Below are 27,577 nucleotides of genomic sequence, written 5' to 3'. Positions count from 1 at the left end.
ACTGGCTTAAGGGAATGTTGTGGTTGGTTTAATCTTCTGTCCAAACCACTCAAATTTTCTGCATATCAGCAGTAAGACTGTTTCACTTTAAAAAAAAAAGATTTTATGTATCAATTCATGAGACACACAGAGAGAGGCAGAGACAGGCAGAGGGAGAAGCAGGCCCCATGCAGGGAGTCCAACGCAGACCTGATCCCGGGTCCCCAGGATCACACCCCGGGCTGAAGGCAGTGCTAAACCACTAAGCCACCGGGGCTGCCCCGTTTCACTTTCTTATCACTCATGTATTTACTGGAGTAGTAGTTTTAATTTCCTTCAAGAACTTTGTCTTTGTATTGGCAACTTGGCTATTTGCCACAAGAGGCATAGTTCTTTGCCCATCTTGGGCTTTTAACATGTCTTCCTCATCAAGCTTCATTATTTTCACCCTTTGAGTTAAGAGTGAGAAACCTGTGACCCTTCCTTTCACTTGAACACTTAACTTAGGTCGATTAGTAATCCTACAGTGGCCTCTAATTTCAGAATTGTTGTGTCTCAGGAAACAGGGAAGCCCAAGGAGGGGAGAGAATGGCTGGTCGATGGAGCAATGAGAATAAAATAAAAAGTGATAATCCAGGGCAGCCCGGGTGGCTCAGTTGGTAAAGCGCTTGCCTTCAGCTCAGGTCAAGACCTCAGAGTTCTGGGATTGAGCCCCACCTTGGGCTTCTTGCTCAGTGGGGGGGTCTGCCTCTCCCTATCCCTGTGGCCTCTCCCCCCATGCATGATTTCTCTCAAATAGATCAGATCTTAAAGTGATAATCCATGTGTAGATGAATTTGTATGCCCGAGTAAAACAAGTCTACTCTGAATTACACAATGAATAAGAATGTGAGTTAGAAAAATTAAAATATGAATTTCAAATATTTTATTAAGGGAAAACAACTAATTTTTGGGTTTCTAAAACCTTTAAAAACATTATAAAACATTTATAAAAAAGCTTCACAAAATACAAATTAAATCAGCCAGATATTTTGACTAACCTCATGATTTACTATAAAAATCAAGTATTACAAACGCTTGTGGATTTTTACTTTATAGTAATTCCCTGAGGACTTCATTTTACATATATCAAACCCTTTCACCATGTCTAATACCAATAGGAACTATTTTTTTAAGTTCTCATTACACCATTAAGACATTTTAAATTGCTGTATCAAATTTCAACCTAATGGTACTTATATAAAAAGATGGAAAATGTGTTTTGAATATAGATACATGAAACAGATTCTATCATTTAGATTTCGGAAAGAAATGCAGCTTTTTAGTTAGCATTGAGGCAAAGCAGGGAACCTGCTTCTTTCCAATTGCATTTGGGTCTTTGCAAAAGTCCACTCGGCGCTGAGAAACTTTCCTGTTCACCAGGGTGAGTAGTTCTGTGAACTCTAAGGAGGAGCCAAATTTTCCCAGCATCTCACACAGATCTTGAATGTACCATGAGCCATTCACAGTTTCCCGATGAGAATAATAACCTAAAAGGAGGAAAAAGGGCACTGAGGTTTTTTTTGGCTTTCAGTTACTTTAACTGAAAAACACCGTTATAATGCAGCACTATAGAAGTTCTCAAAAATTTTTGCAGCGTTAAGATGTGTCTGTGATAGTTTCAAAATTTTTCTCAGTTAACTAGTCTCATATGGGAAAAGGGACTAATTTATACAATTTTCTGAAAATGGGGTTATTCTAGTTCGTAAAAATTCCCAAGATCATAGTCACCCAGCGGTAATTCTGACACATGAGATTAGAAAGGAAAACATAGTCTGCTGCATGAGCAAGGAAGAACCGTCTTCAAAGTATCTTCAACAAAGCTTTCCATGAATATTATCATGACACCAGCACAATCAACGGAGAATAGGCAGCTAATATTCAGTCTGACTTATAACTTAACATGGTTCTCAGGAATGATTTTTCTGTAAGTTACTTTATATTTCCTATATCACTGTGTGCCATGTGAGCAAAGAAATCTATTCTAAGACTGAACTTTAGGATCAAATCAAGGTGTCTGACAAAAATACCAGTCTGAAGCCCAGGGAAAACTTACAGGAACTCAAGTCAGGAAGGCCTAGTCTTTGTTTGTATTAAACAGCCACCCACCTTCTGCAACAGAGTAACACATGAGAAAATCCGCTCCAGCAGGCAGAGTGTACACTGAGGCCGCATCCACCTCCGTTATGTTGTCCTCCAGCTTGTCTGTCCGATGATCCACTACATCCAACGGAAGGACTGGCACGTCATGCTGGTCTCCTCGACATGCCTAGGAGAAGAGGAGGGAAAACCACCGTCTTTTCTTACCTACTCTTTTCTTCCCAGTGTTTAATACTTACAGTGAATGTAGAATTTAGCACACTTCCACATCAGCATCAACAGAAGCCTCTTTATAGGTAATTCAGAAACCATGCTGTCAAGTTCTGGAGCAAATTAAGCTGACAGTTTTTCCCTACTTAGGTTTTCTTTTAATTAATGTCTTCAAAAAACTGTCTTCCTCAACTGTATACCAGATTGTGTGGATGGAAAGGTATACTATAGAGAAAGCCTCTGTGGTTCTAAGGTTTCTTATGGATTAACCACACTATAGCACCAGGATGCTACCCCTTTTTTTAAAGGCTCTGGTATTTGCCTAAGGTATGTCTTTTTTTAAGATTTTTTTTAATTAGAACAAGCAGGGGGAGGGGCAGAAGGAGAGGAAGAAGCTGACTCTGCTGAGCAGGGAGCCCAACGTGGGACTCGATCCCAGGACCCTGGGATCATGAGCCAAAGGCAGACACTTAACTGACTGAACCACCCAGGTGCCCCTTGCCTAGTGTTTCTGTTGAATTAGGGAATATATTCCCAGACTGGGTTGTGCTTGCTTAGCTGCTGCCATAAACTCAAAATGCTACCTACCACCTGACCTGAGAAGACATCTTTTCATGTGCCGTTTTCTTTTTGCTTGTACTTCAGAGTGTCTCAAATTCTTATCCACCAATCCTGAATCACACAAAGGCTGACATTAACTTCTACTCTTAAATGACTGTTATGGGCTGAATTTTGTCACCCCCTCCCATTTATATGTAGAAGTCCAAACCCTCAGAATCTCAAATGTGACTATTTCGAGACATGGCCTTTGAAAAAGTAACTAAGGTAAAATGAGGTCTATTGTGCTTCTAATTTATAATTAGCATCTTAGATTAGGACACAGACATGCACAGAGGAAAGACCATGTGAAGGTACAGGGACAAGACTGCCATGTCCAAGCCAAGGACAACTGCTAGCTTGATCTCAGACTTCTAACCTCCAGAACTGTAAAAAAAAAAAAAAAAAAAAAAAAAAAAAGCATTTCTATTGTTTAAGCCACTCAGGCTGTGTACTTTGTTCCGGCAGACCTTGTAAATTTAATACAATTTCATAGTGGTATTTGAAGAGTTATAAGCTTTAAAAAAAGTCCTGAGTGATTTCAGTGCTCAAATAGACCCCTAATACTCCATTTTTACAGGGAGATTTTAATCTTACGTTACCAGGCTTTTTTTCAGAACTTATTTTCCACTGTCTTCCTCTAGGTCATATAAAACACCTAGAATTTTGATGCTCTCACTTGCCAAATCAGTGACAGTCAGCTGAGAGCTAGCCTTTATTGAGGGCTTGCATGTACGAGGCACTGTTCAGTCTTTTTCCATTTGTTAGGCGGCTGTTTATCCTCACAGCCACCCATAAGGCAGTGCTATTTTCTCCCCGTTTCACAGATGAAGAATCGGAGGCACAGAGGAATAAAATAACTTGGCAAAATATTTTCCTCCTTTGTGTCTATCCCCACATAGTAGCTTGCTAGTTATTTCTAATTCTCTTGTCTCTGTCGGTACTGGCACTCCTTTTCATGAAGCACTCATGTCATGATTTTCCCTGATTTTTCCCGTTTGCTGGGCCATCCCCCTCAGTGTCTTTCCTTTGCTTGTTTCTGTTTTACACTCGTTTTTCAAGCTATACTTGATATGTGCAAACTCATCTACTCCCAAGGCTGCCATGACCATTCATCTCACTACTCTCAAATGTACTTCTCCAACCCATGCCCTGCCTTATGTTCTAGAGCTGTAACTCCAACTGTATGTGACAGATACTCCAATGCTGTTGTCACAACAAAAACCATGGGTCATTCTTATAGATCCCCTACTCCCTCCCCTTAAGGCTTTATGGCAGGTGGAATGTGGCCATGCCTTCCATGCTGTTTATACATACAGAATTGCAGGCACTGGAACATGGTGCAAATTCCTTACTGATGTGCCAAATGAGATGTTTCAGGCCCAAACATTTTTATCCCTAATACCAGTTTGGTTGAAGGGAAAGGTGAGAGGGTGAAGTAAGCTTATCCCCAGAATACCTGCATTCTGCCCACTGGCCTCCATGCGTGGTGCTCTTAAAAGACCCTTTTTCTGGCAGCTCCCCTTGACGTTGGCTGGGCCAGAGTGTGGCACATTGGTTATTTTAAGTCCTTTCAAATGTCAATCTATTAATAAACTGATAATCTTTATTATTTATTCCTTCTTAAGAAGGAATTACTACTAATGGGAATTGCTAACTAATTGCAACTCTGATTGGCTAGGAACCCAAAGCAGCCCTGGCCTTTCCAATTAATGGAGAAAATTACTTGCAAAATTGGCTTTAGTTCTTTATAATCACATGTGCAAAAACATGGACTTACAGTTAAGATTGTAACATAATCAGTCTTACCTGAATGATAAATATCTTGGGTTTTCCAACTAGGCTCTGACATTTGTCTCCTTTGAATAAGCCAGTCAGTGTCTGAATTTCAATTTTGGCATCATATGCATAAATGTGATTTCCTTCACCATGACTCAGGAACACACATAAAAAGCAATCGGCATCTATGTGGCTAGAGGTTGATGCTGTAAAAGTCCCCCAAGAGTTCACAAAGAAATAAAGATGTTTATTATGTACATATAAAAAATTCAATTTACTAACACTAGAATAAAGCTACATATGATGGAGGAGGAAAATTTATTATAATAAATGTAAAAAGGAAACATAACTTAGTCTTTAATCAAAACCATACTGTATCTGATTTTTAAAAACCTAAAAGTTCAAAGAGTTTAAACAAATTTCATTAGCTTTTCTACAACAAAGAATAATGACACGGAAAACATAATGGGATTATTGTGCAATAAAAGTTTCTTTGAATTAGCAGAGAACTTCTGAGAACAGATGGGAAAGACCCAGCAACTACTAATTAACAACTGCTATGTGCTGTCGCCACCCCCAGTGAATGTAGCAGCTTCGCTGTATGTCAGCAGCATTTACAGCTTCCAAACCTTATGAGCAAAAAAAAAAAAAAAAAAAAAAAACCTTATGAGCAATATAGTAGAAAACCTGGTAAGCAGCCAGTTAAAATTAAAATGATTTACAGATTAAAGGAGTCTAGTACAGAGGTTCAAAATTTAAAAACAGAACTACCACAGGATGCAGCAGTTGCACTATTAGAATTTATTGATGGAAACGAAAATACTAATTTGGAAAGACTTGCATCCCCCATGCTCACTGAAGCACAATGGTCAGGATATGCAAACAACCTAAGTGTCCATCAGTGAATGAATGAAGAAAATGAGATATAGATATACAGATATAAATATATGTACGTGTGCATGTATATATATCCATTTATGGCTGATTATTCTTCAGCCATAAAAAAGGAAACCTTGGCCTTTGCAATAACATGGATCTTGAGGTCATTATGGTAAATGAAATAAATCTGAGAAACACAAATACCATACGATCTCACTTACATGTGGAATCTAAAAAAAAAAACCAAGCCAAACCCACAGATAGAGAACAGATTGGTGGTTGCTATCAGGTATGATAAAGTGGGTCAAAAGGTACAGGCTTCCAATTATAAAAGAAGTCATGGGGATGTGATATACAGCCTAGTGCCTATAATAATACTGTATTATATATTTGAAATTGGCTAAGTAAAATTTTAAAATCCTTATCACAAGAAAATTTTTTTTTTGTAATTCTCTATGGTGACAGATGGCAACTACATACTGTGGTCACCATTTTACAATGTATACAAACACTGAATCATTTTGTTGTACACCTGAAACTGATATGTTACATATCAATTACACCTCATTTTTTAAAAACCTCTGCAGCATAAATACATAAATATAACAGTCCATTGCAAATGACTTGAAAATCCACGGCACGCAGTAATTATGATAAACATAAGTTAGAGTACCTACTGCATAGTGATGTAGAAATTTAGAGACAATATATGTAAAACCATTTTTTTTAATAAAATATTTTGAAGCCAGTAAAAAACTTGGGTATAGGAGTGAATTGAAACATGACCACCCCCTGCCCTCAAAAAGGATGTCTGTGTGGTTCAGCGGTTGAGCGTCTGCCTTCAGCTCAGGTGGTGATCCTGGAGTCCTGGGATCAAGTCCCACATCAGGCTTTCTACAGGGAGCCTGCTTCTCCCTCTGCCTGTGTGTCTCTGCCTCTCTCTGTTTTTCTCATGAATAAATAAATAAAATCTTAAAAAAAAAAAAAAAAAAGCTGCCCAGCATCTGTAGTATTTGCACTTTGACTTTTAATTGCCAAATGAGGCCATTTCATTCATTTCTAAAATAACAGACTGTAACGAGTGGTATGCTAAATACAAACTTTGGAGGCATAATACTTTGCAAAAGTCTCTGAATCTGGTGGGTAATAACATATAAGCAGAGGCACAACCAGACCTGTAATCCATGCTAAATTAGTTGGTAAGACTTTTTGTTTTACAACACAGTTAAGTATTTGGATGTATTTAAAGATAGGATACTAATCCCCTCAGAAGATAAATAGGAAAACTACTCACCCTCATGAATTTTGAGCAGTAGTTCTTCTGCTTTAAGATCATTAAAGCATTTCACCTCAAATCCTAGTTCTGAAAACCTGGTGATAAACTGGATATTAGCTTATGAGCTATTCAAAGTTGTCACATACCCATATTTACTTGGAATACATATATCTATACATGTTTTTATGACCTATAAATTGATCTTGGGAAAGAAAAAATGAAATATGACAATGATGGTTTCCCCTGGTCACCCACAGTAGGAAAGGATTTACTTATAAGGGTTCAAGTTAGGATACTGTCATCTGCTATGCAAATATGTATGTGATGATGCGGAGCCTGTTAACATTTAATAGAAGAGAGTTAGGAAGAAAACTGAGGCCAGTTCTCATAGGCTGCTCTGCCCAAGCGAGGCACCCCTTCAGACACTCTTGCTCTGTTATTTCCTCGGTAGGAACAAGTTCTGACGAGTATCCTGTAAATGTCCCATCCTTGTGACGTGTAGATAAAACCAGTACCTGCGCACGAGATTATCCCTGTCTGCGCTGGTGCCGCGCCTGTCCGGCAATGTTAGGTGCCAGAAGAACCGCTCGTGATTGAAGATCAAAGCAATTCCTCTCCTCTTGTGGTCCATTTTGTACTTTTCTTCCGGGTCAAACATTTCTCTGTTGATGAGAAGTTTAAACAATAATCACTTTAAGTCACACTAAATAACGAGCTCTACGCCCAAGACCCAGGTGTGGGGCAGACAGCTCTGCCCTTTTCCCCTCCCCTGCCAGGCTGACATGCTACTGGTGTGCACTGGGAAAGCCTCACAGCCAAACTGGTAAGGAAAACGCTGAAATATTTCTGTACTGATTGGTAAACAGCAGCCATCCTGAGCACCCCCTGCCCAGGCCCTTCCAGGGGTATCTTTTGTCCAGAAACTGGGGATACCAGCCTGCCCAGGCCCAGCTCTGGCTCCAGGGTCTGCGCCACACCAGTTCCTAAATATTTTGAACATCAGTGTAGGTCCTCACATGACCAGGGGCGCAGGTCTAAGAGCCCCCTGTTCCAAGGCTAACACTCAGTCATTCTCCACTCTACTTGCTCCCAGGCCCCCTTCTTGCTTTTTGTGGACTGGTCATGATCAGCAAAGGAAGAGATCTTTATTAGGAAAGAGCACATTCCTACCTCTTATAGAAGGCATCAGTTTCTGTCACATTTTGTTCCTCATCTATTTAAAAAAAAAGTTGAATTTTGTTAATTTACTTTTTGACTTGTGGTAAAACACAGCAAGACTCCCGCACCCTAAACCCTTAAATGTCGAGTATATGGGGTGCCTGGGTGGCTTAGTGGTGGAGCATCTGCCTTCAGCTCAGGTCGTGATCCCGGGATCCTGGGATCGAGTTCTGCATCAGGCTCCCTGAAGGGATCCTGCTTCTCTCTCTGCCTGGGTCTCTGCCTCTCTGAGTGTGTCTCATGAATAAATAAATAAAACCTTTAAAATAAAAAATAAATAAATGTCAAAGTATATGAAAAGAAGGGGGGCAAGGAAGGGAAGCTGCTTAATAATAAATGAACGATAAACTGACAGCTCAACTTTCTCACCCCAAATTCTCATTTGCAAAATGGGAAGTGTACGATCAAGAGAAATAGAGAAAATACGATGCAAATGCATTCACTGCAGAATATGCCTACAGAAACAGAGTAATGTAATCGCAGAACTATGGACTAGAGCAAATGAAATACGGGAATGTTTTGCAGAAAATGTTTTTGCAGCTATCTCTGTAAATGAAGAAATTCTACACAGTAGAACTGAAACACCGTGTGTGGTTAATACTGGATTACCCTGACCTGGAAGAGGGAGAGGTCTGGGCGGGGAAAGGGGAGAGGCAAGGGCAAAGGCCTAAATTTTGGATCTCCTGAGTGGCACACTGGCACTTACAACCCATCACGTGACAGGGACCTTGAGGGCCAGCCACCCTTCACTGAACCCTTCTCTACACTTGGAACAGTGCTGTGCACCAGAACTTTCTGCAGCCAGGGAACCGTTCTGTACATCTGCTGTCCTATGTCACATCCTCGCCGCAGGCCACAAGTGGCTGAGGATGTGAAATGGGGCTAGCGCAGCCAAGGAAGGCAGCTTCTCATTTAATTTCATTAAAAAAAAAAAGATTTTATTTATTCACGAGAGGCAGAGACCCAGGCAGAGGGAGGAGAGGCAGGCTCCACGTGGGGATCTCGAGGCGGGACTCGATCCCAGGACCCAGGATCACGACCTGAGCCCAAGGCAGCTGAGCCACCGGTGCCCTAATTTTAAGAACCACGGCGGCCAGCGGCGTGAGTACTGAACAGCAGGAGGCCGGCGCCTTCTACAGCCGAGGCCCACGCACCCGTGACTGTTTATACTAACAGACTTACAGCCCTGAAGGGACAGAAAGTACTGACTAAGCAAATATCAAGAGTACAGCAAGCTGCTCCTCTCCCTCGAAGTCGCTACAGGAAGCCTGTCAGACCCTCTCCCTCAGCGTCACCAGGAGGGTCCTGTTCCCTCCTCCGCGACCACGTCTCCTCACAGCCGCCTGCCGACAGGAGGGACGGCCCCGCGCTGCACCCGCACTTTCAGCCTGTTCCTCCCGGAATCCTCCAGCCCGGCCCAGCCCGCCCCCCCCCCCCCCCCCCCCCGTGCTAGACGCCGCGTGCTTCCCCCCACAGCCCCTCCCGTTCCCCGCGCGCCCCCCGCCCCGCGAGCCGTGCGGACTGGTCCCCCCCCCCCTCCGTGCTGCTCCGCGGGCGTTGGCGCCCCTGCCGCGCCCAGCGGGGTTTCTCCACACCCCGCGGCCCGGGAGCCCCTTCCTGCCAGCCCCGGCTTCCCTCGGCGCGCGCCCTCTGCGGGGACGTGGGGTGCTCCCCACTAGCCCCTGCTGCCCCAGGCGTCCTCGCCGCGCGCAGTGCCTCTCGGCCACTTCCCGCTTCACCCCTGCTCTGCCGAACACCCTCGTATTCTCCGGGCTTGCGCTCCGCCAGGCGACCGCGGGGCCCCTCGCTGCTGCACGGCGCCGCCCACCCGGGGCTGCTGCCTGCGAACACGCTGCTGTGCCGGGCACTGCGGGCCTGGGCGGCCTCTCCCACGCGCCGCTCCAGGGGCTCTTCCCAGAAGACCGTGCACTCCACGGAGCCTTCCCTGGCACGCGCCACTCACTAGGACACTTTTTCTAAGATTTTTATCTATTTCCTCCTGAGAGACACAGAGAGAGAGAGAGGCAGAGACACAGGCAGAGGGAGAACAGGCTCCATGCAGGGAGCCCGACGCGGGACTCGATCCCGGGATTCCGGGATGACGCCCTGGGCCGAAGGAAGCTGGTCACCGGCTGAGCCACCCGGTGCCCCTACTAGGACACCTTCTGCGCCACTGCTCCGCCCAGGACACTCCTTACTGCAGACACCACTCTTCCGGAGAGTCCTCCTACATCACACAATCCTACCCAAGTACCCCCTCACCCTCGCGCTACTCTACCCTGAATACTGCCCACCTCACACCCCACCCACCGGGATTACTTCCTACTCTCCACACTGCCCCTACTAAGGCACAGGAATTTTGTCTCTGTCCATTTTCAAAAGGGTTCCAGGACCTACCTCCTTTTTTTTTTCTTTAATTCATTTATTCGTGAAAGACACAGAGAAAGAGAAGCAGAGACACAGGCAGAGGGAGAAGCAGGCTCCATGCAGGGAGCCCGACGCGGGACTCGATCCCGGGTCTCCAGGATCACGCCCTGGGCTGAAGGTGGCGCCAAACCGCTGAGCCACCCAGGGATCCCTGCACCTCCTTTCCTTTAAACCAGTTCCACAATACATCTCAAACTAATCACATTCAATCCTTGGGTGAAGGACCATCACCTCATTCGTTCCCCCCAAACGGGCCCAATCTGGAAAGCACCATCTCTAACACGGTGCACAGGGCAGCAGACCCAGGAGCTCACCTCTTGCCATTTTTTTGCTCCACACTGGGGAGACTACGGCAGCTTAAAGTGCAGCGGGTGGAAGCTGTGCAAACGGCCGGTCACTAAACTGACTCACGTCATCAAGGGTGAAAACATTGGAGATGCACATTTGATTGGGTCGTTAAAATTCATTTTTTATACAAATGAGAAATGTCCTTAAGTTTCTCTCAGGCTAATATGGGACACAGATACGTAAATAAATAAGGTCCTCCAGGCAAAAGAAAAAAATCCATTTTTTTTTTTTTTACAGTCCAAGGAAGGAATCGCAGCATTCCTCCTGGCTAGGTGTAATTTAAGCTGTGCATTTGGCTGGTCTCAAACACTGCCCTCAGCTTAGACATGACCTGTAGGTTTAGGAAAGATAGCTAGTTTCAAGTAGCTCCAGATAACTTAAAATAACATTCAGTTTCAAGATATGGCAATCTCTGAGGGACTTTTAAAAAGTGTTTTGTTGTTATTGTTAGTACTATGAATGCAGAAAGAAACTGGACTCTGAGAACTTATTTCTGACCCTCACCAGCTCAAACCCCATCTAAGGGCACCCTGCACCTTGCAGAACCCGTCAATGACCAGGTCCAGCTGCCATTCTCTTCTAGCAATTTGTTCAATCAGAACAGAAACCGGGGGCACCTGGGTGGTTCAGCGGTTGAGCGGCTGCCTTTGGCTCAGGTGTGATCCTGGAGTCCTGGGATCGAGTCCCACATCCGACTCCCTGTGTGGAACCTGCTTCTCCCTCTGCCCATGTCTCTTCCTCTCTAAGTGTGTCTCTCATGAATAAATACATAAAATCATTTAAAAAAAAAAACCAGAAAGTGATGGACATAGATGTTAGAACCTAAGTTCCAAAACTGGACTGGAGTTGATAAATTTCACTCAGGCTCTGCAGAAAATAATACACCGTGACTCTGTTGTGGTCACTCTAAGTGGATGTCTTCGGCAGGCAAACCTTCAGAAAGGACGCACTTTAACAAGTGTCATCATCACATTGCAGGAATACAAATTAACTGCCTAAAAGAGTAAATGGCTCTGTTGACATGGAAAAAATAAAATTTAATGGAGATACCCTATATAACAGATTTGTAAATTCCTATGCATCTATAACCTATTTATCAAAAATGGGTCCGTCATTAAACTTAACTCTTGACCTCTTTGTACTTCTTGCCTCTGATTCAGGCAATCTTCCTTTTCACCATGATGCACCCACCACCTCTTTGCTCAAGCCGGTTAATGTTTTACGAAACCAGTCACTCCTTTTTCTTCTCCTCACCTGGATTTGCTAATCCCTCCAGACAGTCCTGCCAGCTGGCATTTGTTGATGGCCTGGCGCTTTACATACCTTCTCTCCCTCAGCTCCACAGTCCCTGAGGCAGAGATACGGAGAGTCCCCCAGGCCTGTTCAGGGACAGTGCAGGGGAGCTGGGACTGAAAGCCAGGTCCGCCTATAAACTCCAAAGTCTCTGCACGCTGGTCGCCATGTTAAACTCCTCCTACGCTGAGGCCAGCTACCTTCCTAAACCAAGGGTTCATTTCTCCAGACTTCTCCAGCGTCTACCGTCACCATCTTCATTCACCGCAGTATCTATGAAAACCTACTCATATTCCCTATTAAGGATCTGATAAATAATCCTATATTAAGTAAAGTATGTCAGGCCTCACAGTAAAAAAAAGGGATGGAATGGAGAAAAAAGGGCACAGGTAGGAAAAGGAAAGCAACGGGTAAAAAGAATGGGGGGGGGGGGTGCCCTGAAAGTGGTGGGCCTCCTGGACCCCTGCCTCAGCACGAATCCATAATGGGAGTGGCCCCGGGGCCTGCACGGCGCCTCCAACCGAGGCCGCTCCCCGAGTGGCCGAGGTGACTGCCTCCAACCTGCCTCAGGGCAAGCCGGCTGCGAGCGGCAGAGCGAGCTGGCGTAAGGCACTCTGCGTCAGCCGCCAGGCTCAACCTTCTCTTTTTTCTTTATTTCTTTCTTTCTGTATTTCTCTAACTATGGCCAGGCTCGAAATTTCTAGAGCTATCAGAGATGTAATTAGTGACAGGGAAGAATGTTCGCAGGTCCCCGTTAGGCAGCCGCGGAGGAAGAGGTGGTTTCTGCGGGATCCACACAGCCCTGGGTGTGGGGCACACCGGGCTGCCCCGGCCAGGTAGGGCCTTGCCCAGGGGCTCCTGCGGGCCGGTTATGCTCTCGGGGCGACGCACGCAGTTCCCTCTTTTTTCCCCTTTTTACTCCGGAGTGAGAAAAGAAAACCTGGACCCAACTTCCAAAAGTCAACTTTCCAGAGGAGCAGGCGCGGGGCCGCCAGCACCGGCGCGGCGGGCGGGCCCTCGAAGGCAGACGCCTGGGAAGGCGGACCCGACGGCCGGAGGGCAAGCGCGGCCCGGGCGAGGTTCCGGGGGGCTTAACAGACCGAAGAGCTAACGCGCTGCCCCGCCGGCCCCGAGCGCCCCCCAGGCCCCGCAAGCCGCCCTCGGAAGCCGCCCGGCCCCCGCCTACCTGCAGGCCCGGCCCGGCGGGGCCCCGGCGCCGAGCTCATCGCGGCCCCGGGCGCAGCGCCGACGCCCGCGGTCTCCGCTTCCTGCGCCGCCCGCGAGCCCCCGCCCCTTCCTGCGCCGCCCGCGCCGCCGCCCCCGGGAGCCCGCCCGCCACTCCCGAGCTCGCGGGGTCCGTCCGCCTGGCGCCTGGAAGCGCCGGTTGCCCCCCGGGCCTTGCTCCTCCCGACTGGCTCCGAGGGGAGGCTGGCGCGTGCTCCCGGGCCCGGCAGGCCTTCCCGTGCCAGCTACTGTACTGGACCCGTTAGGATCTCTCGCAAAAGCTCTTGGGGGAATTCGGGACAAAGTAAAACTAAAAGTCTGGCTTTCCTGGGTAAAGTTAATTCGGGGAAGCAATCGTGCAGAAATTCGGAGCCCGAACTTTGGAGCCTACAGATGGAGCCTTTTCTTGAGCGAGCCTGCGGTCCCCACCCGTAAAACGCCGAACAGTGCGCGCTAAGTGGGCCCGACCCGGCGCTCAACCTGGCCTGTGACGGGAGCTCCTCCTTGGGTGGTTGGCTAGTGTGTAAATTTACCACAATGAACAACTCTAACCTCGGCTGAACAGGTGGCTTCATCTTTTACTTCTCTGGGCCTTGTCATTTTAAAAAAGTAACCATCTTCAGAATGGGAAAAGAATGGGCTAAGGCATCATTTCTAATACATTAAAAGTATAAGGGATCCGTCTTCTATAAATACTACCCTTATTGGGGAGAGAAAAAATAGAACTTGGTAACTTTTCCTACGTGTGCTCGGTTACTAACTCAAATATGAAATCAGGATTTTCCTCATCCCATGTCATTTACTAGTGTTCATTTTGCTGTATCTCAGAAATCGACTTTAGTTACTTTCTACTTAAGACATGGAATATCATTCTTTGCCTTATATGGTTTTGTGCTAATTAGGTCAAATTGACTACTTAAAACAGTGCCTGGCTTCAAAGAACTCATATTTGTTACTATCATCTTTAGCTCACTGAAAGGATTGGCCTTTTGGTTTCCCCATTACCTGGCACAGTTGCTTAGCCTGTAGGAGGTGCTCAGTAAATATTTATCCATTGAATGAGATCTAGGGTTTCAGCATTTGCACTCTGGACTTTATTCAGTTTGAATGTGTTATCTGACCACCAGAACTTCCTGTCCTTTTGCCTAATTTTCAGGGTCTTCTCTGAATCCTGAAAACACTCCCTTCTAATCAGTGGATCCCCAGTTGGCTGACCTTCCACTTATCTGGAAGGAGCAGATAAAGGAATCTGTTACCCCTCCAAGTACCTTATTATCTCAGAATATTTTATTTTTAAAACATGTGGTTATATTTTAAAATAAAATCTTGTCTATCTTCAGATGTAAGTACAAAGCATTTTAGGATACTTATTTCAGAATTTTAAGTATGTAATTTTAGCCTTGTAAAGCAATAGCTATCCTAATAAAAGGGGTAAGTGCCTAGGATTGGAAAACAGGCTGCCTAGATTCTAATCCTGGCTCCATTTCCTTAGCTGTGAGACATTTGCACAAATAATGCAACTTAACCTCTCCCAGTTTCAAATTCTTCTCTATAAAATGGCGACCAAGCTTACTCAAGTTTTGGAGACAGAAACTGCCAAACTTCTAGAACAGTACCTAGCCCACAGTAAGCTTTCAGTTCATTATTTGTAGCTACTGAAGACTATCTAGGCCACTTCTCAAACTGTGGTCTCTGAGCCAGCAGTATCAACACCATCTAGGAACTTACTAGGAATGCAAACTCCTGGGACCTACAGAAGTTTATCTCCTGAATGACTAGGTGTTTTTAATGCCAGAATCCAGTGAATCAACTGCATGCTCACATTTGAAAACCACTGACATAGACTGACTAGAATCCTACCAATCCTACCTTCTCAAAAAACAAAACAACCCCCCCCAAAAAAACCTAAAGCAAATCCATTCTATTAAAATAATTAAGATACCCTAAAGACTGAAAGTTACTCAATAGATGGCTTGAATGCACTTTCATAGAACTTTGAAACTGAAGGTCTTAGCTGTCACCTATCCTAGAAATGAAACATACGTAACAGATTTCAGAGATAATCCTCAAATTTTGGTCTTTTTGTTTTGTTTTTTAGTTTACCCCACTAAACCTTCTGGTTTTCCCTATAAAAATCACGGAAATACTAGTTTCTGTAATCCTGATTCCTACACTTAAGAAAAGCCAACAAAAAAGGTCTGTAAAGTCGTGAGCAAGGAGATTTTGAAGGATATTTTGGAAACCTCAGCCTGAGGCAGAAAAGCCTAACATCACTATGGCTTATATGCCAAGAGGATACCACTGATCAGTTTTAGTTATTTTTATTAGTAACTATTAGTTATTTCTGGTATACTGGTTACATCAACTCATTCTTGCTTTTATGATTTGAGCAATGGCTGATTTTGTAAGATTAAGCAGTGAGGAAAAACAGCCAACTAAAGGGGCTACTTCAATTATTATAACCAGTCCCTGAATGAATATACTGCAAATACAGTATGTGTGAATTTGAACAATGCAACAAAATATATGTGGGAGGATCTTACCTAATAGGCTTCATTCTACCCCAAAGTTACCGAAGTCAGTCTACTAAAGAGTTTTTATAGAGACTCCATTGTTTTCATTTTGTTAGATGTTTTTCTTGTTTTGTACCAAGATAAAATATACAGCTTGATTTCCTGATAATCTTGTACTTCTATATTGACAAAAATACCATTTTTTCATCTTAGGGAGAATTAGTTATAAGCTAATGAAACAACTTTTTAACTAATATTACTAGTATAATTTACAAGCCCACTGAAGACAAGCCTGTTCCAAATGTGTTTCATTTGGTTCTGTCCTCATATTTCAATTCTGTCTTCCTTAGAGCTTCTGGGTGCCTGAGTTTCTCCACCTATGAAATGAATACAGCCTTATCTGTCCCTGGAAAAGTGTGTCAAAAGGTTTTAAAGACAAGGCATTATTTGAAGGCAATTCAGTTTTATTTTAAAAATATTAGTATTATGTTTCTTGCATAGAGCTGCTAAAAGTTAGTTTTGGGGTTTTCTTTTTGTTTATGAGTTTTATTCTATGGATAGTGCAGATACCATTCTTAAAATCTAAATACATGCCCTGTGGTACGTGATTCAAGTGCAGACATCAGTAAGGACTCACATTCAGCTTAACATATATACACATACAGAAATCATTGTAGATTGTACATGTACATGGATTAATATGCATACATATTTCTTAGCTCCATTTACTGGGAGGGTCTTAGCAGCAGTGACACCTCAACAGCAATGAGCACACTCAGCACCCAGGTATTGGTTCCTAAGTTCCAACAGAAAGCATTCTCCAATAAAAGGTACCAGTGCTCTTTGGAGAAGAGGCTGATTCGGGTGCTGGAAGCCTACAAGACAAGTCTAGAGTGACATCTCCTACTTTCTTGCCAGAAAGTATGTAAGTGCTCAAAAATCAAAAGGATGGGGGCACATTACAGACACACAGGAGCCAAACTGACATAACTCCCAATAGCTGAGCTAGAACAATTTGAGCAATAAAATAAACATTACTCAAAGTCTGAAAGAGATATACATGAGTCCATACTGATATAAATAACTGAACAAATGGGACGGATGAGGAGACAAATCTTTCTTACAGAAAAATTCCAAGAATCATATAAAGAAATTCCCCTTTCCACCAGGTAGAACAGAATCTTACCCACCCCCCACCTTCCACAGACTGATTTGGGGACTGGCTTCCAAGGAACAGAAGTATGGAAAGGGAAAAGTAGTAACTTGACAGTGGAGAAACCCAACAGACACTACCTTCACCAAGTGTTCGGAGTTACCATACCAAGTTGATTACATTCAACTACTGATATGATCTGGTGAGAAGAACCCTTCTTCACCTCTGTGGTTTTCTTCCTGAAAATATCCATAACCCAAGGTCAAATATGAAGGAAACACCAGACACGCCCAAAGTGAGGGGCATTCTACAATACACCTGACCAGCACTCCTCAAAACTGTCAAGATTATGAACAACAAGCCTGAGGAACCATCGCAGACCAGAGGCTTATCAGAGGCATGATGACTAAATGCAATGTGGTATCCTAGATTGGATCCTGGAAAAGAAAAATGACATTAATGGAAAAACCAGTACAATCCAAATGAAGTCTAGAGTTTAGTTGGTAATTACTGATCTTGGTTTCTTAATAAATGTTTCATGATTATGTAAAATGTTAACATTAGGGGTAAGGCATATATAACAAGTCTATATTATCTTCGCAACTTTTCTATAAATCTAAAATTATTCCAAAATAAAAATCTTAACATAGAAAAAAAGCTTCTTTGGATCTTTGTGTAGAATTTGTGACCATGAACTAAAGATTTTATAGAATTCTAAGTCTGTCCTCTTGAGAGCCAATGCTGCCAAGAAAATCCATAAATTTATTATAAGTTTAAAGTTACCTGGTCAAGTATTTCAATGGCAAATATTGATAAAGATTAAATATGGACAATGGATTATAAAACTGTTACCTTTTTAAAAGTATCAATTAAGGGTTCCAAACATTTAAGTTAGAGCCCAGTTTGCTCAATTAGTCACAGGGATACACATTTCTCATCTCATAGAGGGCACATCCTTAGCAGAAAAGTTCCATCATCTCAGTTTGGAAAGGTATTAGGTCTTTAGCAATGATATCTATTTAAAGTTAGGAATGTAGCCCCTTCTCCAGAACATATTTTTCTCTTTTCTCACTTCTGCCTGTAGTGACTTAAAAAGAACCACTTCTCCTGGAGCTGTCCTTCTCTGACATTTTCAACCAGTTTATCTTAATAACTTTGGCTATATAAGCTACCCAAAAGCTATATGGTGCTTGGGATACAAGGCTAGGGAAAGCCCATAGCCAGCGGGAGGCAAAGAGCAGTAGATGAATACAGCTGTGCTTTCCAAAGGGTGGAAAAGCTTTCAACACGTATAGACATTTTCAGAGGCAGCTGAAGTCCTTCACGTGATTTGCTTCTAAACATCTACTAATAATTTTCAATGTAAATGAGAAATCTACAAAAGATAGTTCTTTGTATCTTGCTTTACCATCCCTTTTGACTCCACAGTTAAAAATTTTTAAAAAAGTATCAAGAATAATATTTATTAAGACAACTATTAGAAAAAGGTTTCAGACTTTTAAAGATATACCTGAATCTACTATGAGGACCAAGTGCTAGGAAATAAACACCAAAGCATAGTAGCATATAATGCTCTAATGTGTATGTGAAGTAACTTCTCATTTGTCTCGAGAAATCCATGTTTTCTTCAATTTAGGCAAAGGTTATAGCAAAATATGATATTTGTCATATGAATGATTCATAGAATGGGAGTGGCTTTTCTGAATTTTGTTCATATCACCTTACAAACACATTACGTAAAACCTACAGATCCTGGTTTTGCTTCCTAAGAGGCCACTAGCTGATGGTTCCAATTATATTAAAAAAGAGAGAGAGAGAGACAGACAGACAGACATAGAAACCTTGTCCTTATAACTAGTCTTATCATTAACAGAAGTGAGACTTATTCATATGTTTAACGGGCTCATCAAGCCCATTCCTCAACAGGAAAACAGCATAGAATGTGTTAATTAAAATAGAAAAAAAAAAAAAAAAAGTCAGATCCTTCCAGGAATAAATGTATATTTAAATTTTTATAGTAAACATATTTCTAAGTGAAGATTTCCCCATATTTCCAAATAAGACAGTGTTTAACATACCTTGTAATCAGTTTTACATTTGACCTCATTGTTTTGGTAAACACAACTGTGAAAATTGAGTTACAGACTCCTTTTAAAATATTCTCTCCTTAACATGCACCTCTCTCTGAGATTGGTCAAGACAGTTTGGCACACTAAGGAACATTGTCCAGGAAGATCACTTTTCCCATCTTTTGCTTTAGTCTGAAGTTTTAATGTCAAAATAAAGTCTTAAAATAATCCTTTCACAAAAATAAGGCAGCTTTATACTGTAAAGCAGTAGTTCTATATTCTTCTGTCCTGTCACCAGCCATTAGCATCTTCTTCAGAGATCACTTTTTTCTTCGTAGCGACACCTACATGCAGCTCGTTGGCTGTCCAGATATGGCTTGCAGCCTAAATGTATAACACTGTCAAACAAGAGCTCCACTGTTGTTTCACATGCTGCAAAATAAGAAAGGGCTATTACTGCTGGGCAACTGAAAAGTACCGCTCTCTTTTCCCATAGATTACATGTCACAGCACGGGTCAAGTACTCCCTTACTGGGCACGTAAACATCTGTTACATCAATGTCCTCTCAAACCTTTAAAGGCCAGAAGCACATATAGACAGACAATCAGTGTCAGTGTCTTGGGCACGTATCTACTTTTTTGTTTGCTTGCAACTGTTCAACCCAATTTTTTTTTCTACTAGGCAAACAAGTCTCTCTCAATAGCACTGATTAGTTCATCACTGTTACTTTTCCTTTTATTTGAAAAAAACGCTAGAAAAGATTTTTAGGTGTAGAAGAAATAAAGGTTAAAAATAGAGAAACTTCAGAACATTTGATTATGGTTGACGACTTCTATGAACTGATCATACATCATTTAAGATGCTTAAGATAAGTGGACCCCGCTCTTGCTCTCTCTTTCTCAATATCCCAATTTGGCTTGGGAAAGGAGACCTAGAAATCAAAAGTGTTTTTTCTCTAGCAGAGTTTAAAATTGTTTTTAGGACTACAGAAAAGATAATGGATTTACTTTTCTTATTCTAAGACGCCTGTAACAGCCAGGTGAGATTATCTCCATACAATTCACTTACAGAGACACTGCACAGAGTAGCCTTTAGTCGTCTAAATACTTCTTGTTTCAAATACTCATGTTAAGGAAGAAACTATTCATTGCAAAATCCTGCCATTTTTAAAGTTCTCCAAAAGGCTGTGCCATTAAGGAACACAACCACCATAGAAGTGTAAAGGCTATAATTATTCAGTAGGGCACTGCAAGGAAACTGGCTTCATCATTTAGCCCGGTTAGTAGGTCCTTAGATCAGAAGACAGGAAATACATCCATGTACTATTCTGCTGCGCAACTAGTTTGCCTCAGCTGAAAGCATGCAAGGGGATTCAGAGGCTGGGAGTTCAAGCTGCACACCTGGAGCAGACACTTCTTCCTTGACAGTTATTATAGGAATTCAGAATCAGACCTATGACATTGTTTGGGGAATACTGTAGTAGACAGAACACAAGTTTTAGAATCAGAAGTATGCAACTTAGGACAAGTTACTTTTTTGAATCTCAGTTTCCTTCCTTGAAAAATCAGTGTACCACTAACTACTTCTTTGGGTTTTTGTGAACATCAAGGAAAACATATCTAAAATATCTAGCATGGTATCTTATGAAAAATGCCTAAAAATGTTAGTTTCCTTTCTTGCATCTTCTCTTCTGATTTCAATGTATGATAAATACTTCAGCTTAACAGTGAAAAGATTTTGTAACTTTTAGTATTTGTACAGTGATTTGTATTTCCACAAATATTTTATTGTATTTTGAGGAGAATTCTATGAGATGGGTACTATTTTATAAATGAGAACACTGAAACACCTTTACCTTTTGCTGACTTCACTTTTTAGGGTTTTTTTTTTAAGTATTTTATTTATTTATTCATGAGAGACACAGAAAGAAAAAGAGGCAGAGACACAGGCAGAGGGAGAAGCAGGCTCTCCACAGGGAGCCTGATGTGGGACTTGATCCCAGGGTCACGCCCTGGGCTGAAGGTGGAGCTAAACTGCTGAGCCACCCGGGCTGCCCTTCACTTTGTATCCCTACACTCTATGACTATATGTTAAATCCTGTAAGTCCTCCTAGCAAACCTGGGGGTGGTTCTAGGGACCCTCCTGACACAGATACATATGAAGAGACAAACCTCAAGTCTTCTAAAACTTCCCACTCTAAATCCTATGTGCTGTGTTCTTAAAATCAATGGATCCAGGATTTCCAACTTTAGGCTCTGGATCATTAGAGTCATTAGAGATACACTACAGGGCACAAGATCTTGGATGATTCTTCTCTGCCTCGCACATACCCTCTTCCCAAAGTCTCCTAACACTTTTTGCTTCCATGACTATAAATCATTTAGGATTACAAAACCAATGACTCCTTATCTCAGGAAATTGAAAGGGCTGTGTCACAATAGATATAGTAATACACAGTGGAAGATTTCTAGTGGTAAACCCTGTACTAAAACATAAAGCAGTCAATAAAATTTTACAAATAGCATTGATCTCCATCCTGCTGGATCATCCTTACCCTGAACATGCTGAGCTAGTCCTAGTGTTTTCTGCACATCCCGGCAGATCTTAGAGAGGCAATACTGGAATTCCTCATCGCAGTCGTTCTTGCTCTTGCCACAGGTCTCATAGCACCTGTCATGTTGGTTGCAGCACTTTGTCAGGGAAGGGATGCCAATATTAAGCTGAAAGAGGCATTTGGATGGATTATTGTTGATGAAATTCCAAACTCCTCTGCTGAAGTATTACATTCAAGTAGACTTAGAAATCAAGGACGATTACTGCCCATTACTCCCCCCACATGCACCCACTATGGCTCTCAGCTATGCCTCAAAACTCCCTATTTTGCAATATTCAGTTATCTGCCAGTAACAAATGTAACTTCCAATTGTCCAAAACACACTTTTAAAAACAGAAAGGTCAGGATAAGAGCAAAGATGGATTTTTGGATATTTCAAAGTATTTTGTACCTCTCCCTCTATAAAATATACTTTATATGAAATATCACTGAAAACTTTTAAGCTTCTACAACTCACATTTTGTTATTGTAGTTCAATCTCTAAGTGTTTATCCACTCCCTAAAGATACTGTTCCTTCAAATCTACAGCTTATCTTTAACTGGTTTTAATAGCTTTATACGCAAAACCCTTGTGTCTAGGAATCACTCATAAACATTTTTTTCCTGCAACAGTTGGTTCAGATTTAGCCTCACCTACCAAAAACCCCCACAGCTACCTTACTTAGCTTTGTTTTAATACAGAAAATATTATGCTTTATCTATACTTTTTCATCCTAAGTAGCATTAATTCTACACTTCAAACTTTTAAACCATGTGTGTTACATGAGAAAATATCTTTTCAACAGTATTAACATCTACGAGATTAAAAAATAAAACATGAATTTTATTCCATTTAGTTCTGTTAGGACTTACTAAATGTGCTTTAGCTATAAAAGAGTATAATAAACCTAATTACCATTACAACAGGCAAAATTATTTGTAACCTTGAGAATATACTGACAGTCTTGCATTATTAAGAGTACTACCTGGTTGGGGTGCTTGGGTGGCTCAGTCAGTTGAGTGTCCAACTCTTGATTTTGGCTCAGGTCATGATTTCAGGGTCAAGCTGTGCACTGGGCTCCACACTCAGCAGGGAGTCTGCTTGAGATCTCTCTTCCCTCTCTCTCTGCCCCTCCCTATCCCTTTATCTCTCTCTCTCTAATAAACAAATAAATCTTTAAAATAAAAAAGGAACACTAGTGATCATAAAACTTATCAAATAAGAAAATAATATTTACGTGAACACCAAACAGTGGAGAGCCACATCCATTCGGTGGGGAGGGTTTATAACCATAACGCGGGAAAGGCTTAGATCCTGTAAAATATAAATGGTATCATAATTAATTTTCAAATATGACTTAAAAACATGCAAAAAAGTCTATGATGTACTACTAGACTAGGCTTGGAAATATTTAATATTTGGGTACTGACATAAGCGAATGTCTTTATTTTAAGCCTATACCATGCAAAACATGTAAAAGCTACTCTGCACTTCAGGAGATTTCAGAGTTTATATGCCAGACTGGGTCCATATGTATGAAAGACAAATCCACCCTGTTTCCCATTTTTTGTTTAAAAACTTATGGGGCAAGAACTGTATCTTCCCAACCTTCAGCCAATACTCCACTGCATGCAAACCTCCATAACCATTAACTAACCAGTTTATTCACAGAGCTTAACGCTAAGGAAGATAAGGTCATCCAATGAACATTTAATTACTTTAAAACCATTTTAAGACATTACAGGACCATACATTCTAGCCTGGACTCCAGCCAATCATTTCACAAATATATTTCTTTGTCAGCTAAGGAAAAAGGTGAGGAATAAACAAAGCATGGTGAGCCATATTACTCTGGTTCTATTCTCCCTAATAGCACCAATGGTTCAGTAACAATGAGAAAGATGACATCACAGCAATCTAGAATGCTGCAAAGTACTTCAAAAATAGCTCTCCTCATGAAATCTACAAATCGCTTCAACATCCCTAACAGTCATCTACTTTCTCTTGAATGTTTCCCATAATCCTCCTCCAGTATTAAGAAATAGCCTGTTCCATTGTAGAATGGCACTAACTGTTAAATTCTTTCCAGTTTTCCTATAAGCAATCCTCTACTCCTGGGGAACACACAATGAGCCAAGCCAATTACCTATTTACATGACAATCCTTCCAACATTTGGGACTACCCTTTATCTTCAATTCTAAAAGCAAAACATCCCTAATATCTCCCCATAGTTGCTTACTTAGGAAAAAAAAAAAGGATCCACCAACTTTCAACTATTATTTGTTGCTATTAGACTTAAATAAAGATAAGTTTACCCTCCAAAAGTAAAATATGAGGAGAAAAAGCAACCCTTCCAGTAATCAACCATCAAAATAAGTAACCCACTCAAAGTAAGGATCTAAAAATGGCTTAAGTGAGTTGCTGAGATTCACATGCTTCAGTGAAGTAATAACAAGGTAGAGCCTAAAGAGAATATAAACTGATGAAGATATAAAGCTCTAGCCTGTTCTACCCAGTCTGAAGAACAGTATGTAGGAAGAGAATAGTTATAATGGATTGAGGAATGAGGAAGCCAATGACAGAAGTTGGTCTTGTTTCTCCAGCACTGTCCAAGAGTATGGTTGTTTCTGAGCCCTTTCATTCTTAAGAAAACTGTTTATGATTTGGCTTTCCACTTAAAAGGGCCTGGATATCTAACGGGCACCTCAAACTTAAGATGTACCTCCTGATATTCATCCCCAAACCTGTTCTAGCCATAGTTCCTTCTCAGATGAAACAACTCCAACATTATTGGTGCTCAGAAAAAAACCTTAGCCATCTTTGATGCTCTCATTTTCTTATATCCCACATCCATTTCCACAGCATGTCTTGTTGACTCTACCCTCAAAATATTCAGAATTTAATCACTTCTTCCCACCTCAACTGCTACTAAACTGCTCCAAGCCACCATGGATTACTGCCATCCCTATCTCGGTTTCCCCACTCCACAGCACTGCCAGCCATGGTCTTTTTTCAACACTGAACCTGAGTGATCCTATTAAAATTAAAATACGTTAAATAAAGACTTTCCTCTGCCAAAGCCATCTCCAATGGCTTCTCTTATTCAGGATAAAAGCCTAAATTCTTCCAATGTCTATTAACTTTATACAATCTGCACCCCCACACAACACACCATTACTTCTCTGATCTCATCTTCCTACTGTTCCTTCACTTCATTCCATCACATCTGGTCTCTTCATTATTCCCAGACATGCCAAGTCTGCTCCTGCCTTAGTGCCACTGAACCTGCTGTTCTATGTGGATGCTCTTCCTCCCCAGTATCTACATAGTTATTCCTTCACCTTCTCAGCAATGCCTTCTCTGACCATACCATTCGTAGCATGCATAACCCTCAAAAATTTCATATTAGCCTACTTATTTATTATCTGTCTCTCCATACTGAAATATAAACTCTGTGAGGGCAGAAATTTCTGTGTTTCATACCTTTAAAGTCTAGAACAGTGCCCGGCATATGGTTAGGTTCTCAAAAATTATTTGTTGATGGATGAATGAATGAATGAATGAATGAGTAGGTGACTTGGAAGGCAAATCCCCATGGCAGTTCTAATACTCATTATAAATAAACTGGTACTGCTGCTTATCCCTCAGTCTCCTTTGAGTTTGGTGAGCATTAATCAACCTCCAAAGCCTGATCACTTCTAGTTTGTCATATCTCTTTAAAATGTGCCATCCCAAACTGAACACTGTGAGATAGATAAAGTACTTGTATCAATAGAGCCTAAGACAATTAGCATATATTTTAGCCATGTCTCAATGCTAAGACACATGAGAGAGTAAGAAAAACTATCAGTTCTTTCTAAAATAAACTTTCTAATATCTACTGCTAAACACTCTACAGCTTAAATTTTGAGCCTAAATATTAGATTGGGAAATTCTGTCTTGTTAGTTTTAGTTTATCATCCAAGACTTCCTGTACAGTTTAAATTTCAAGCTATTCACTCAATATCACTGGCTGCTCCCAGATATTTATACATTTGAGACACAGATACTAACCAAGGCAGAGGTCTGCAACACCCTCCCACAGACCAGCCCTCTCTATAAATAGCTGTGAAGTCATCAACTCCATCTTCTGGGTAGACCACTCAACCAGGTGTGATTGGTTGTGATAAATCAAGTTTTCTCCAGCCTACATTTTTCATGGGAGTATCACAAGAAACTAGCCATCTGATGTACCGTTTTCTTTGTCCTACCACACTAGAAATCTCTTCACTGAATGGGAGAGAGGCTGGATTAGCATGAAATTCTTGGGGAAGCTATTCTAGTTCCTTGAAGCTTCATCATGATGCTCTCCCATCAGGGGTTTTTAACAATCAACCATTTAAAATGTTTAGAAACTCATTTAGCAATAGACATTAAGCAATGGGTTGAATTTAATCTGGAAAAAGTACAATAAATAAGCCAAAGGATATTTTTTAAAAGTCTAGAAATAGGAAAAGTAGTATACTTCCTATACATTTTTTTTTCAAAGATTTTATTTATTTATTCATGAGAAACACACACACACAGAGAGGCAGAGACACAGGCAGAGGGAAAAGCAGGCTCCATACAAGGAGCCCGACGTGGGACTCGTTCTCAGGTCTCTAGTATCAGGCCCTGGGCTGAAGGCAGCGCTAAACTGCTGAGCCACCACCTGGGCTGCCCCTTCCTAAACATTTTTCAGGTAAATGATTGGATTTACTGCTTTCAATTTAGAAGTATACCTTTATAGGTATCTGAAGGTTGAAGCAACTCATATTGGGCACATTACTTGAAAATGTAACTAACATACTGTTTTATCCTGTTTTCAACTTTTTGGATACTACATATATTCCCCATCTATCAGCTGCCAGATTTCTGGCACCTACCCTCTTCCACTAGAATCAAAGATTACCTCCCTCAGACAATTAAGATGAGCCTAGAGTTTTAAAGGCATGTGGGTTTTTATTTTTTTTTTTTTTAAATTTTTTTTTATTATTTATTTATGTAGTCATACAGAGAGAGAGAGAGAGAGAGAGAGAGGCAGAGACACAGGCAGAGGGAGAAGCAGGCTCCATGCACCGGGAGCCTGACGTGGGATTCGATCCCGGTCTCCAGGATCGCGCCCTGGGCCAAAGGCAGGCGCCAAACCGCTGCGCCACCCAGGGATCCCGGCATGTGGGTTTTTAATCTCAAGTGTCTACCTTTTTTTAACTGGGAAGATATTTCCCTCAATGTTGTAATACTTATACCACAGGAGCACTTCTATTTCTCCTTTCCTTTGTATTTTATATAAATCTATGGAGTTTCTTTTGATATTAAGTCTATAATATACTTTTTAACATTTTGAAGTGTGTAATGACAATGACACATAGGTGTGTGCATATGTATTTATATATTTTCTCATTTTGTAAAAGATAATTACCTTTGAGTGGAAGAATGTTCAGAAGCAAGTGAGGTCAGGGAGACAAACCAAAGCAAAACAAAGCATACCTGCTACAGGAGAATAAAGAGGAACAGAGATGGTACCGAAGCAAAAGTGCCAGCAAAACTGAAAATGGAGGTGCGAACATGGGGGAGGCAGTTGTTTCAAACAGAGCCAGTATCTAAAACTGCTCTCAGGAGTAAAGCTGATAAAATGCAATGAGAACCAATACCTACTATACATGAACTACTGAATAATAACACAACATGTGTCTGGTTTTTGTTTGGCTTTTGAGGGAACCTGCTAATGTTACTTCATCAGAGAGGACTTCCCCCCCCAACTCCATCTTAAAATAGAGCCCCTTCCCTTCCATATCCATTCCATCATTTTATTTTTTAAAATTCACTGACCAAATTAACATTAGCCAGTTTCAATGA

The 27,577-nt window shown here is 41.7% G+C and overlaps 1 protein-coding gene across 6 annotated transcripts in view; it reads right to left on the bottom strand.

Annotated features, from left to right (window-relative positions):
• Nucleotides 1-889: 889 nt before the first annotated feature.
• LOC112934219 (group XIIA secretory phospholipase A2) overlaps nucleotides 890-27,577 on the bottom strand; it is a 32,094-nt gene continuing 5,406 nt past the window's right edge. Inside the window, exons 2-9 of one of the 6 annotated variants that reach the window (XM_072755490.1) lie at nucleotides 22,937-23,013; nucleotides 21,660-21,825; nucleotides 8,030-8,072; nucleotides 7,375-7,521; nucleotides 6,878-6,954; nucleotides 4,735-4,910; nucleotides 2,128-2,287; nucleotides 890-1,508 (exon numbers count right to left, since the gene is read on the bottom strand). In XM_072755490.1, the coding sequence (XP_072611591.1) occupies nucleotides 1,270-1,508; nucleotides 2,128-2,287; nucleotides 4,735-4,910; nucleotides 6,878-6,954; nucleotides 7,375-7,521; nucleotides 8,030-8,072; nucleotides 21,660-21,825; nucleotides 22,937-23,013 (1,085 nt within the window). In that variant the 3' untranslated portion in view covers nucleotides 890-1,269. Of the gene's footprint in view, nucleotides 1,509-2,127; nucleotides 2,288-4,734; nucleotides 4,911-6,877; nucleotides 6,955-7,374; nucleotides 7,522-8,029; nucleotides 8,073-9,816; nucleotides 10,044-10,818; nucleotides 10,909-13,331; nucleotides 13,604-16,328; nucleotides 19,537-21,659; nucleotides 21,826-22,936; nucleotides 23,014-27,577 lie in introns of those variants that run through there. The other 5 variants (XM_072755493.1, XM_072755491.1, XM_072755492.1 and 2 more) reach the window with 5 other exon arrangements.

Source organism: Vulpes vulpes, chromosome 4 (assembly GCF_048418805.1).
Source record: "Vulpes vulpes isolate BD-2025 chromosome 4, VulVul3, whole genome shotgun sequence".
Lineage (NCBI taxonomy): Eukaryota > Metazoa > Chordata > Mammalia > Carnivora > Canidae > Vulpes > Vulpes vulpes.
This window is presented reverse-complemented; position numbering and strand designations above follow the sequence as displayed.